Source organism: Oncorhynchus nerka, linkage group LG14, assembly GCF_034236695.1.
Source record: "Oncorhynchus nerka isolate Pitt River linkage group LG14, Oner_Uvic_2.0, whole genome shotgun sequence".
Classification (NCBI taxonomy): domain Eukaryota; kingdom Metazoa; phylum Chordata; class Actinopteri; order Salmoniformes; family Salmonidae; genus Oncorhynchus; species Oncorhynchus nerka.
In genome coordinates this window covers 32,494,195-32,509,045 of record NC_088409.1, presented here as the reverse complement: position 1 = coordinate 32,509,045, position 14,851 = coordinate 32,494,195, and the positions used below count along the sequence as shown (strand labels likewise).

Sequence of the window (14,851 nt, the reverse complement as noted above, 5' to 3'; positions counted from 1 at the left end):
GACACGGGCATTGGCCCTGTGGATCTCTGTCCCAGACACGGGCATTGGCCCTGTGGATCTCTGTCCCAGACACGGGCATTGGCCCTGTGGATCTCTGTCCCAGACACGGGCATTGGCCCTGTGGATCTCTGTCCCAGATAGTCTAGTGCTGATGTGATCTCCCTCTGCTGTGTAAACCCTGCTACTCTATAACAGCCATAAGCTGCTATGACCGATACCCTTTTCACACTACTGAGCCTATCGAGCCAAGCCAAGCTGTACTGGGCTAGCCTGTTTACGCACCATAGTTACTGGAATGGACAATGTAAAGAAAGTGATCTGAGCCAGAACAGTATAGTTGGGGTTGGCACTATAGTCTGTGTGTGTGTGTCTGTGGTTGGCACTACAGTGAGTACAGTTACATGATAGGGATGGGCATGAGTACTCGAACGGACGTCAAATCTCAATCTTTAACAAGAGATGAACATTTTTTCCCCCCAATACTGTAAAACGTACTTTGCTAAGATAATCCATTTACCTGACAGGTTTTAATTTATTTTATTGAACCTTTATTTAACTACGCAAGTCAGTCAAGAACAAATTTTTATTTACAATGACGGCCTACCAAGAGGCAAAATGCCTCCTGCGGGGACAGGGGCTAAAAATAAAAATAAATAGGACAAAACAAACATCATGACAAGAGACACCACAACACTACATAAAGAGAGACCTAAGACGACAACACAGCATGACAGGTGTGGCATATCAAGAAGATGATTAAAAAGCATGATCATTACACAGGTGCACCTTGTGCTGGGGACTTGCCTAGTTAAATAAAAGGTTAAAATAAAAAATATAAAAATAAAAGCCACTCTAAAATGTGCAGTTTTGTCACACAACACAATGCCACAGATGTCAAGTTGAGGGAGCGTGCAATTGGCATGCTGACTGCAGGAATGTCCACCAGAACTGTTGTCAGTTAATTTAATGTTTTGGCACCTACAGGAGAGCTCTTCTTTATCTACACCCATTCAGCATCATTCACACCCTCTTAAGCTTTAGCCCCACCCATCTCCTTAAAGGTTGAGCTGAGCATTCTGTCCTAAAAACAGCAGTCAAGCACCCAAGCTAACTGGCTAACATTGGCTACCTTGCTAGCTACTTCCAGATGCGAGAACAGCTCACTGACCATTTTACTCGCCCTAGCAGAGCGGGTTAGGTTGTTTTTATGTTATCTGACACCGCCCATATTCAACGGGTGTTGAGCGCTCTGGCACACTCAGACGAGAGTGACTGAAATCGTAGTAGATAGACGTGGCTGGTAAATTCGCTCTGGCTATCATCAGTTGTCGCAGTGACATTCTATTGAAATGGTTACTTGCACAGTGGGGTCTTTTGTTAAGACATTTAGCTAGCTAGGTAGACAATGAACCATAATCCCAACTCATGACTTTACTACCCTGCATGAATCTGCAGGTAGCTAACCAACCAGGTTCAATGTTAGCTAGCTATCATTAGGCTATAACTAGCAAAGCAAATGGCTCTGAGATACAAATAATAAGAACATACAGGTAACATTAGCTAGCTAGCTAACAGCACACTTTAACTTGAAATGAAAACAACTTTGCCAAATTAGAAATATGTAATATCTGAAAATGTAGCTAGCTAGACAATCTTACCAGTATACATAATTGGTGGACGCTACTCCTCGTCACAGATGCCATGGTTGCCCAATACTTTGAAGATGTAATCCAGAGATAGGTGTTTTCTCCATCTCCTTAGCAATCATGCTCCATTTCCACTGATTTCAAAACTTGGTCCCCCAGAAAGAGGAGAGCAAAATTTTTTCAGTTCTACTACATGATACACTCATCTCAGTAAATCATGGCTAGCTGGAAAGTTGCTGTATTTTGTCTGTGGCTAAACCAACTAGGCTAGTAACTTAACAATTGTATTCGTATTTACAGATGACATTGCACCCCCCCATTCAACTCACCCAAACCTTCCCCATTTCTCCTTATCCCAAATCCAGTCAGCTGATGTTCTGAAAGAGCTGCAAAATCTGGCCCCCTACAAATCAGCCGGGCTAGACAATCTGGACCTTTTCTTTCTAAAATGATCTGCCAAAATTGTTGCCACTCCTATTACTAGCCTGTTCAACCTCTCTTTCGTGTCGTCTGGGATTCCCAAAGATTGGAAAGCAGCTGCGGTCATCCCCCTCTTCAAAGGCGGGGACACTCTTGACCCAAACTGCTACAGACCTATATCAACAAACAGATTACCGACCATTTTGAATCCCACCATACCTTCTCCGCTATGCAATCTGGTTTCAGAGCTGTTCATGGATGCACCTCAGCCACGGTCAAGGTCCTAAACGGTCCTTAACCGCCATCGATAAGAAACAACATCACTATTCTGGACGGTTCTGACTTAGAAAATGTGGACAACTACAAATACCTAGGTGTGTGGTTAGACTGTAAACTCTACTTCCAGACTCACATCAAACATTTCCAATCCAAATTTAAATCTAGAATTGGCTTCCTATTTCGCAACATAGCATCCTTCACTCATGCTGCCAAAAATACCCTTGTAAAACTGACCATCCTACCGATCCTCATTTACAAAATAGCCTCCAATACCCTACTCAATAAATTGGATGCAGTCTATCACAGTGCCATCCGTTTAATCACAAAAGCCCCATATACTACCCACCACTGCGACCTGTATGCTCTCGTTGGCTGGCCCTCGCTTCATACTCGTCGCCAAACCCACTGGCTCCAGGTCATCTACAAGACCCTGCTAGGTAAAGTCCACACTTATCTCAGCTGGCTGGTCACCATAGCAGCACCCACCTGTAGCACGCGCTCCAGCAGGTATATCTCTCTGGTCACCCCCAAAACCAATTCTTCCTTTGGCCGCCTCTCCTTCCAGTTCTCTGCTGCCAATGACTGGAACGAACTACAAAAATCTCTGAAACTGGAAACACTTATCTCCCTCACTAGCTTTAAGCACCAGCTGTCAGAGCAGCTCACAGATTACTGCACCTGTACATAGCCCATCTATAATTTAGCCCAAACAACTACCTCTTTCCATACTGTATTTATTTATTTTGCTCCTTTGCACCCCATTATTTCTCTCTCTACCTTGCACATTCTCCCACTGCAAATCAACCATTCCAGTGTTTTACTTGCTATATTGTATTTACACTTCGCCACCATGGCGTTTTTTTTTGCCTTTACCTCCCTTATCTCACCTCACTTGCTCACATTGTATATAGACTTACTGTATTATTGACTGTATTTTTGTTTTACTCCATGTGTAACTCTGTGTTGTTGTGTTTGTCGAACTGCTTTGCTTTATCTTGGCCAGGTCGTAATTGTAAATGAAAACTTGTTCTCAACTTGGTTTAAATAAAGGTGAAATAAATAAATAAATAAATAAATAGATAGAAAATAAAATAAATAAAAAATACACGTTTGATATTAAGGAAGATGAAAGTCCACATTTCGGAAGGCATTTCTGTCAAAAAACTAATTTTGATTAAAAAAAGTTTATATTCAAATGGTATTGGCCGCGACATACTCCTAGTTTCCTGAAACGAGTCACATGTGTATTCCCAGTCATGTGAAATCCATAGATAATGGATTAATGCATTTATTTAAATTGACTGATTTCCTTATTTAAACTGTAACTCATTAAAATCATATTGCGTTTATATAATTTTGTTCAGTGTATGTGGTCTAAGTTTTATTTTAAAGACAACTTTAATTTGCTTTGCCTCTAGTTTTCCATTTGAACATGAGCATTTGTGGGGCACAACAAAAAAGAAACCACGCTAAAAGCATCAAACAGTTCTCCCTAAATTCCCATTCCCCTCCGTGTCTCACTCACTCAATTGCGTTGCGACCGCTCCCTCTACACACGCATGCTGAGTGTACAGAAATAAATGCCTATAAAAACAGATATAACTGATGGGATACACAAGCTACATTCCATGCCAAATTGTCCCAGCCATAACCGTGGCAGCAGGAAGAATTAAGTCTTTCACAATAGTATGGGGCTTGCCTGTCCTAGCCACTCAGTAGCTCACCATAAGACACTTCTAGTCCCTTCTTATTAATTAACACGTTTTTAATAACCCAGACTTTTTTTCCCAATTCGCCAAATTGAGCCTCGTTTCAAATAATCACTTCTCACTATTCTGTTATATTTTATTCTGTTATATAACATAGGCGTGTATTGACTGCGATAAGGGCTTGAGAAATAAGTGTGTCTTGTCTGCTAAATTAACAAAACAAGGCTATGCCATTGCACAGCCATGCTTCTATAAGCAAGCGCCACTGCTAAGGTTACTACCTTTTTGAAGATTGTGTTCCACGATATAATATAACCAGTTGATATTACGGTTTCAATAAATTAATCTTAAATGGCACTTGTTTTTCTATTGACTGAATATATGAGGCAATTTGGTAATTAGTTATCTGTAATGGTTATGATAAATTGTTGCACACTGTTGGAATATAGATGAATTCAAACATACACTACATGAACAAAAGTATGTGGACAACTGCTTGTCGAACATCTCATTCCAAAATCATGGGCATTAATATTAGAGGTCGACCAATTATGATTTTTCAACGCAGATACCGATACCGATTATTGAAGGACCAAAAAAAAAGCCGATACCGATTAATCGGCCGATTTAAAAAATGTATTTGTAATAATGACAATTACAACAATACTGAATGAACACTTATTTTAACTTAATATAATACATCAATAAAATCAATTTAGCCTCAAGTAGATAATGAAACATGTTCAATTTGGTTTAAATAATGCAAAAACAAAGTGTTGGAGAAGAACGTAAAAGGGCAATATGTGCTCAGAACATGAGAACATATGAAAGCTGGTGGTTCCTTCTAACACGAGTCTTCAATATTCCCAGGTAAGAAGTTTTAGGTTGTAGTTATTATAGGACTATTTCCCTCTATACCATTTGTATTTCATTAACCTTTGACTATTGGATGTTCTTATAGGCACTTTAGTATTGCCAGTTGAACAGTATAGCCTCCGTCCCTTTCCTCGCTCCTCCCCTGGGCTCGAACCAGCAACACAACGACAACAGCCACCACATCGAAGCAGCGTTACCTATGCAGAGCAAGGGGAACATCCACTCCAAGGCTCAGAGCGAGTGAAGTTTGAAACGCTATTAGCGCGCGCTAACTAGCCAGCCATTTCACCTCGGTCACACCAGCCTCATCTCGGGAGTTGATAGGTTTGAAGTCATAAACAGCGCAATGCTTGACGCACAACAAAGAGCTGCTGGCAAAACGCACGAAAGTGCTGTTTGAATGAATGTTTACGCGCCTGCTTCTGCCAACCACCGCTCAGTCAGATACTTAGATGCTTGTATGCTCAGTCAGATTATATGCAACACAGGACACTAGATAATATCTAGTAATATCATCAACCATGTGTAGTTAACTAGTCATTATGATTGATTGTTTTTTATAAGATAAGTTTAATGTTAGCTAGCAACTTACCTTGGCTTACTGCATTTGCGTAACAGGCAGTCTCGTTGTGGAGTGCAACGAGAGAGAGGAAAGTCGTTATTGCGTTGGACTAGTTAACTGTAAGGTTGCAAGATCCCCCGAGCTGACAAGGTGAAAATCTGACTTTCTGACCCTGAACAAGGCAGTTAACCCACCGTTCCTAGGCCGTCATTGAAAATAAGAATGTGTTCTTAACTAACTTGCCTAGCTAAATAAAGTTCAATAAAGGTGTAAAAAAAACACAAAAAAACATTGGCAAATCAGCGCCCAAAAATACAGATTTCCGATTGTTATGAAAACTTGACATCGGCCCTAATTAAATCGGCCATTCTGATTAATCGGTCGACCTCTAATTAATATGGAGTTGGTCCCCCCTTTGCTGCTATAACAGCCTCCACTTGCCTGGGAAGGTTTTCCACTAGATGTTGGAACATTGCTGCGGGGACTTGCTTCCATACAGCCACAACAGCATAGCGAGGTCGGGCACTGATGTTGGGCGATTAGGCCTGGCTCGCAGTCGGCGTTCCAATTCATCCCAAAGGTGTTCGATGGGGTTTAGGTCAGGGCTCTGTGCAGGCCAGTCAAGTTCTTCCACACCGATCTCGACAAACCATTTCTGTATGGACCACGCTTTGTGCTGACAGGACATTGTCATGCTGACAGGAAAGGGCCTTCCCCAAGCTGTTGCCACAAAGTTGGAAGTACAGAATCGTCTAGAATGCCATTGCTGTAGCGTTAAGGTTCGCCTTCAATGGAACTAAGGGGCCTAGCCCGAACCATGAAAAACAGCCCCAGACCATTATTCCTCCTCCACCAAACTTTACAGTTGGCACTATGCATTCGGGCAGTTAGCATTCTCCTTGTATCCGCCAAACCCAGATTATTCTTCAGACTGCCAGATAGTGAAGTGTGATTCATCACTCCAGAGAACGCATTTCCACTGTGCCGATGGCTGCAAGCTTTACACTACTCCTGCCAAAAAAACAGTAACATCACTCTTGCAAAATAATTTTGAAATACAGTGCTATAACTTTATTTAAGGTGTTTTTTAAATTTATTTACATGTCCTAATAATTCAAAGGATTGCTCAGAACACCGGCTGTTTTAATCGGTGTATGCTTACTATGATTTTGACCTTACACTGATTAAAATAAGCAGAGTAAAGTGCTTACATGACTATTGCCATAACCGACCTACTGTCATAATCCGTTTAATATCGAATTATTAGCGCATGTAAACGTGCTCAGTGTGAAGAGGGTACGGAGCTACTGTATTCCAGACAGCCGAGCTGAGCTGAAAGCCAACCACTGGGAGGCGCTAGCGAACAGTCGTGAGGCAGAACACAACTCCACTCTGGACCAATGGAGCATAGGGAAAGCCTACGCAGAAACTGTGTGTGCTTGCGCACCCATGTGTGTTCGTACAGTACCTGTGTACGCAGGATCTCCCCTTTGGTTAGCTGCATGTCTCCAGTGAGCTCTTTGACAGCAATGCCCAGTGGCTCCAACCGCTTACTGAAGTAGTTCGTCATCTCTGCTGCCAGGGCCTTCATAGGAGCTACATACACTATCTACAGAGGGAGGGAGAGAGAGATGGAGGGAAGGGAGGGAGCGAGTAGGAGAGGAGAGAGAGAAAGAGGGAGGGAGATAAATATATAAAGAGAGAAAAGGGAGAGCGGGGGAGAGAAGGAGAGAAAGAAAGTGAGAGGAAGTGAAAGGTCACAGTCATGATAAATGAGTGTACAGCACAGTATCACTTGTTCCCTGGCAACCAGCATAAATCACTATTTATTGAAAAATATGAAACAGGCCACTTAGATTAAGAAAGTTTAATGGAAATGTATGAAAAGGTGTCTATCGTCGCTGGCTTGCATCGGGTGTGTGGTGTTAGAATGTGTGTGTATTAGAACATGTGTGTGTATGTGTGTGGGGGGCGTGGCTTTATAAGGACAACCAATAATAAATGTGTTCTACTGTATGTTTGTATGTCTTGCTGAGTGGTACCTTGAACTCATCCTTCTTGATGACCCCTCCAGGTTGGAGGTGCTGTCTGATCTCATGGAGGACTGTCAGCATGGCGATGTTGGTCTTGCCGGCCCCGGTGGGGGCACAGATGAGCAGGTTCTCATTGGTGTTGTAGGCTGTCTCAAACACTATGGACTGGATCCTGTTCAGACGCTGCATCCCCTTAAACACCAACTGACCAATCTGGGGGGAATGAAAGAGAGAGAGAGCGAGAGAGAGAGACAGACACAGAAAGAGACCAAGAGTGCAACAGAGAACGACAGCGAGAGAACGACAGCGAGAGAGCGAGAGAGGGTGCAACAGAGAACGACAGCGAGAGAGCGAGAGAGGGTGCAACAGAGAGTGAGAGGGAGGAAGATAATAAGAAAAGGTTCAAAATCACAGAGTAATTATGGGAGTCATTACAAAGACAGACATGGGATCATGATGATACAAGTCTAACACACACGTCAGGACAGAGCAGACGGGAGGGATGGTCACAGCTGACTGGTTTAGGGGTCGGGGTAAAGACAAACATTGGTTGGCCTTATTGAGGGGGTCACCAGAACATTTTAATGGTTTTAGATGAGTAACATAGTGGAAAGAACATTGAGAACACTGACAAACCACTCCACCGCACACACGCTCATACACACCTATCTACAACTGATTGCCAGACCACTTTCCTCATATTATAGGGCACGTTTCCCAACTGGCAGTCTTCTGAGCAAAAGTATGACATTTTTAATTTAGCATTTTTGGGGGAATTTTATTTGTTGGACACAAAAGAATAAAAACACCAGGAAATGAACTCTAAGTGATTTTAAATTAAAGAAATCTGTTCAAGTATTCCCAATAGACAGTTGATCGTATATAAATTAAAGCAAAGGGCTGAAATGATTATTTTAGTCAAACATTATATCTGTTTGGGCTTCTTGTGGTCAATTTTCAGTCTACAAATGATTTGCAATTATATCCCGGGCCCCCCGCTCAAGAAAAAAAATCATCCAGCGGCTGAATCTAGTTTATGATCCCTGCTATATGGGGGATGATTTACTATTGCCTAGTGGGTGGCAGCAGACAGGGTGTGGGAAGGGGGAGGCGTTTGACTGCCAGTAGGAGAGAGGTTAAATCCTGAGTGGTGGGAACAGATGTCAATCAACCTGCCCACCGCCCACCGCTTGACTTCTCGCTTGACTTCTCCATGGTAACAGAGCGTGGGTGACAGACAGGCCTCAATCTTCCGGCGACCGACGTTGATAAGGAGAGAAATGGCCCTTCTGAAAGACAGCATCCGTGACCAGTCGACCGCCCACTACTCGGACACACACAGACATTCAGCCGTCAGAGTGGGCAGTTAACTGCTCCGGCCACCCTCACTCCTAGGGAAAGAGACACAGAACTGCAGGTCCAGGTGTGTGCTCTGTCCCCATCTGTCCATCAATCTCCCTCTCACTCACTTTATAGCCTTCTTTTACTTCATGCTCTCTCTCTCAACTCTTTCTCTCTCACTCAGTCTCTCTCTCGGAGTGGATTGGGATGTCTTGAGCTTAGACAGCAATATAATTTATTTAAGGATTCATTAAAAATATGTCATCACTCTACTCTTCCTCCCAGTTTCGCTCTGACACTCAGAAAAATAAAGAATTTGAGTGCTGCGTGTCATCCAGGGACTGGGGCCAAAGAGGAGAGAAGAGGCAGGAGTCAGCCCCGTTGCCCTGACAACCCAACCCAACTCTGATGAAGGCAGGAGTCAGCCCCGTTGCCCTGACAACCCAACCCAACTCTGATGAAGGCAGGAGTCAGCCTCGCGGCCCTGACAACCCAACCCAACTCTGATGAAGGCAGGAGTCAGCCCCGCGGCCCTGACAACCCAACCCAACTCTGATGAAGGCAGGAGTCAGCCCCGCGGCCCTGACAACCCAACCAAACTCTGATGAAGGCAGGAGTCAGCCCCGCGGCCCTGACAACCCAACCCAACTCTGATGAAGGCAGGAGTCAGCCCCGAGGCCCTGACAACCCAACCCAACTCTGATGAAGGCAGGAGTCAGCCCCGTGGCCCTGACAACCCAACCCAACTCTGATGAAGGCAGGAGTCAGCCCCGTGGCCCTGACAACCCAACCCAACTCTGATGAAGGCAGGAGTCAGCCCTGTGGCCCTGACAACCCAACTCTGATGAAGGCAGGAGTCAGCTCCGAGGCCCTGACAACCCAACCCAACTCTGATGAAGGCAGGAGTCAGCCCTGACAACCCATCCCAACTCTGATGAAGGCAGGAGTCAGCCCCGCGGCCCTGACAACCCAACCCAACTCTGATGAAGGCAGGAGTCAGCCCCGATGCCCTGACAACCCAACCCAACTCTGATGAAGGCAGGAGTCAGCCCCGAGGCCCTGACAACCCAACCCAACTCTGACAAAGGCAGGAGGTGGTTAAATTATTAATGCATCAAAGAGCAACTTTATTAGAGTCCACTTAAGCCGGTGGAAGGCTGAAGGATGATTGTGGTTTCAACATGGCACTGGGCGAAAGAACGAACGGTGGAGTAGCAGGAGCCTCTGACTGACAGCTAGTTGGCTAGCCCTCTCTCGCTCTAATTCTGATTGGCGCAGCAATGGGTGGGCCTGGAAGAGCATAGGCCCACCCATCGCTGCGCCCTTCCCCAGTCATGTGAAATCCATTGATTAGGGCCTAATTTATTTATTTCAATTGACCGATTTCCTTCAATTAACTATAAGTCTATAAAATAAAACTATAAAATTATTAAATTGTTGCATTTATATTTTTGTTCATTCATTCAGAGAGAGAGACAGCCAGAGAGAGAAATACAAAGAGAGGCAGAGAGAGAAAAAAAAGAAAGAGGGCAAAAGAGAGAAAGACAATACTATACACACCATCTTGACAGATCTTTAAACTAAGCGAGTAAAGGAATGGATATTAGTGCAGTGTGTTGTTTTGTACTCATTCTTTCTCTCTAGTCTAAATGACTGTAGGGCTGATTTCCTCTCATCCTCTCTCCCTGGCGAGTGGAGCGTCCTCCTGTCCAACCAATTATTTCCCCCAAGACCAAGTCCTGAGAGCACCAACTAATTTATAAATATGCATTTCTGAATTAGGAGCGGCACAGTTTCACCCTCTTCCGCACGGCTCCTGCACACACACACACAATTGCCAGGACTCAAACACACACAACGTGTCGCTGTGGCAAACACGTTCACTTTAAGTGGCTAGACCCCCTTTTGTTTTGATTTATCGACTTTGTCTGTAGATAACGAGGAGCCAGCGTCCCAAACTCCTTAAACATGCTAATTCATGCAAATGTATGCCTGCCCCAATATTCACCTTGAGCTAATGCATACATGTTGTAAATATGATGTTGCCATCCTTTAATAATCTTCTTGAAAATCTTCAGTGCTTTGTTTATGTATTTTCTTCATTTCTTAAAACGTCTCTGTTTGGCTTCATTGTTAATCAGATGTATGCACTGTAAATCTTCCAATAGGAGATGCAGCTGTCCCTGCCAGGAGTCGTCTCCGGGGTCCAAGCAGCAGTAACTCACTGAAGAGGTAACGTTACTGTAGGCTACTTGAGATACTACCATATGCAGCTGTTAACATTCATTTCATTAAAAATCCCTGTCTCCAAGCAACAAACACCAGCATGGTTATACATCTTCAGCAATAAATGAAACGCCACAAATACAGCTAACAGTTTAAATGTTTTTATTTAACCTTTATTTAACTAGGCAAGTCAGTGAAGAACAAATTCTTATTTACAATGACGGCCTACAGTTAGATGTGGTTAAGAGAAACTGCCAACAGTAGACACCACAACTCACGTTTATGAGAAGAACATTCAACATGGTTGTTTTATCAACTGGCCTCAGTTTGTTGGAGTTATTTCCTGTGACTGAGTTTATGAACAGGCCTGCGATCAGTCCATCAGTGTGCACTCTGGGATTATCACATTGTTTCTATGAGCTAAAGGCCAAACTTTGAGTAACAAAATCCATTTGACATCACCAGGCAAGATTCCAACTCAATTACAATGACAAGTCTTAAACACACTTAATCCCCCAGGCATTCAAAAAGAGAACACACCTCCAGAACCAATCTCAGATTCCTGTTTTTCTCACCCCTGGGGGTTGAAAAATCCTAGTAACTTTCCCAAAATCCCCAGGTTTTCCAGAAACCGTGGTTGGAATGTTCTTGGAATCCTCCGACTGGGATTTCTGGAAAACCTGGGAATTTGGGGGAAGTTACTGGAATGTCCCAGCCCTACTCCCCCACAAAGACAGACCCATGCAGGTATCAAAGGGTTCTCCCCAGGATGTCAATCAGGTGGTGCTGATGTGAGTGGAGGAATGGGAAAGGTCCAGAGGGGGCTGGGAGCAGAAGCATAACATTTATGAAAGCCCTTCTCTCCCGAACCTCTGCTCACTTTAAAACGTGTTTGACCACAAATACGTTTTGGATTTAAAAAAAACTCAATTCCATTTGAAGGGACCATCTAAAAAATGTCCTAGATACGACTGCCTCATTCTAGCTTTGTCGCCACCTATTAATCATCATCATGTACAACTGACTAATTTCAACCAAAAACATCACTTTACATTCTGATACACCCATGTGCCTAACCCCCTGACTAAAAACATTGTTAGTTCCAGATGTAGAGGACCATACCGTGAACACTGTTAAAGTGAGAAAGCTGGATGGAATGTGACCGCTCGCCACAGATTTTGTGGGAGTATCGAACCCATCCAGGCCCAGAACATCTGTGTGTGTGTTGTCTGTGTTTCCCAATCCCAGTCAGTACTGTCTGTGTGTCCCACTCTCGGTTCATAGTGTAGTCTCTGTGTGTGTGTGTGTGTGTGTGTGCATGTGTGTATATATATATGTGTATGTGTATATATATATTTCCCAGTCCGTACTGTGTAGTGAGTGCGATGGAAGCAAGCAGGCTCATTATTAGAGTGCTAGCACAGCCTACGGCCAAATGTGCCAACCAGGCTGATTGGGAATAAACTGGCAATACAGAACCAATCCACCAGCCACTCTAAACTCACTAATTAGACACTCAAAGATCCCAGTAAATGATTCTACAGCTAAATCTAAAACACCTACCAAGCAGTCTCTGTCCAATTGCCTCCCTGTCCTAGTTTAACACAGTGCATTTGGAAAGTATTCAGACATCTTGACTTTTCCACATTTTGTTACTTCACAGACCTATTCTAAAATGGATTAAATCCCCGCCGGGGACACTCCCACACACGGACGGGGACACTCACTCCCGCCGGGGACACTCCCACACACGGACGGGGACACTCACTCCCGCCGGGGACACTCACTCGCGCCGGGGACACTCACTCGCGCCGGGGACACTCACTCGCGCCGGGGACACTCACTCACACATTCACTCAGTCAGAGATTCACGGACTCACTCAGTCGCACACATGGACACGCATAGACTCACTCACTCGGGGACACAGGGACTCACTCACTCGCACAAGAACGGACATACGTACGCACTCACTCACTCACTCGCATGGGGACACTGACATGCAAAAGCACGGACGGACAAACTCACATGGACGGACTCACGCACGGACTCACTCACTCAAACGGACACGCACGGATGGACGGACTCACACGCACCGACACACACTCTCACGGACTCTCACACACACACTCACGGACTCTCACACACACGGACTCTCCCACACACACACACGGACTCTCCCACACACACACACTCTCTCTCACACACACACACACACACACACACACACACACACACACACACGCCGACTCTCACACACACACACACACACGCCGACTCTCACACACACACACACGCCGACTCTCTCAGACTCTCACACACACACGCCGACTCTCTCAGACTCTCACACACACACACACGCCGACTCTCTCAGACTCTCACACACACACACACGCCGACTCTCTCAGACTCTCACACACACACACACGCCGACTCTCTCAGACTCTCACACACACACACACGCCGACTCTCTCAGACTCTCACACACACAAGCCGACTCTCTCAGACTCTCACACACACACACACGCCGACTCTCTCAGACTCTCACACACACACACACACGCCGACTCTCTCAGACTCTCACACACACACACACGCCGACTCTCTCAGACTCTCACGCCGACTCTCTCTCACACGCCGACTCTCTCTCACACGCCGACTCTCTCTCACACGCCGACTCTCTCTCACACGCCGACTCTCTCTCACACGCAGACTCTCTCTCACACGCAGACTCTCTCTCACACGCCGACTCTCTCTCACACGCCGACTCTCTCTCACACGCCGACTCTCTCACACACACACACTCTCTCACACACCGACTCTCTCTCACACACACACACACACACACACACACACGACTCTCTCTCACACACACACGGACTCTCACACACACACACGGACTCTCTCACACACACACGCCGACTCTCTCTCACACACACACGCCGACTCTCTCTCACACACACGCGCGACTCTCTCTCACACACACACGCCGACTCTCTCTCACACACACGCCGACTCTCTCTCACACACACACGCCGACTCTCTCTCACACACACACGCCGACTCTCTCTCACACACACACGCCGACTCTCTCTCACACACACACGCCGACTCTCTCTCACACACACACGCCGACTCTCTCTCACACACACACGCCGACTCTCTCTCACACACACACACACACGCCGACTCTCTCTCTCACACACACGCCCGACTCTCTCTCACACACACACACACGCCGACTCTCTCTCACACACACACACACGACTCACACACGGACTCTCACACACACACACACACGACTCTCTCACACACACGGACTCTCTCTCACACACACACGCGACTCTCACACACACACGGACTCTCACACACACACACGGACTCTCTCTCACACACACTCTCACACGGACTCTCTCTCACACACACACACACACGGACTCTCTCACACACACACACACACAGTCTCACACAACACACACGCCGACATTATCAGAGCACTCTCACACACACACACAGACTCTCTCACACACACACACAGGGACTCTCACACACACACACACACAGGGACTCTCACACACACACACACAGGGACACACACACACAGGGACTCTCACACACACACACACACAGGGACTCTCACACACACACACACACACGGGACTCTCACACACACGGACTCTCACACACACTCTCACACACACACACACGGACTCTCACACACACACACGGGACTCTCACACACACACACACGGACTCTCACA

General features: G+C 45.6%; 1 protein-coding gene across 1 annotated transcript in view; it reads right to left on the bottom strand.

Annotated features, from left to right (window-relative positions):
- The window catches only part of ascc3 (activating signal cointegrator 1 complex subunit 3), a 200,279-nt gene that overhangs the window by 144,252 nt on the left and 41,176 nt on the right, over positions 1 to 14,851 (bottom strand). Inside the window, exons 10-11 of the mRNA XM_065028002.1 lie at positions 7,535 to 7,738; positions 6,961 to 7,101 (exon numbers count right to left, since the gene is read on the bottom strand). Coding sequence (XP_064884074.1) covers positions 6,961 to 7,101; positions 7,535 to 7,738 — 345 coding nt within the window. The remainder of the gene's footprint in view (positions 1 to 6,960; positions 7,102 to 7,534; positions 7,739 to 14,851) is intronic.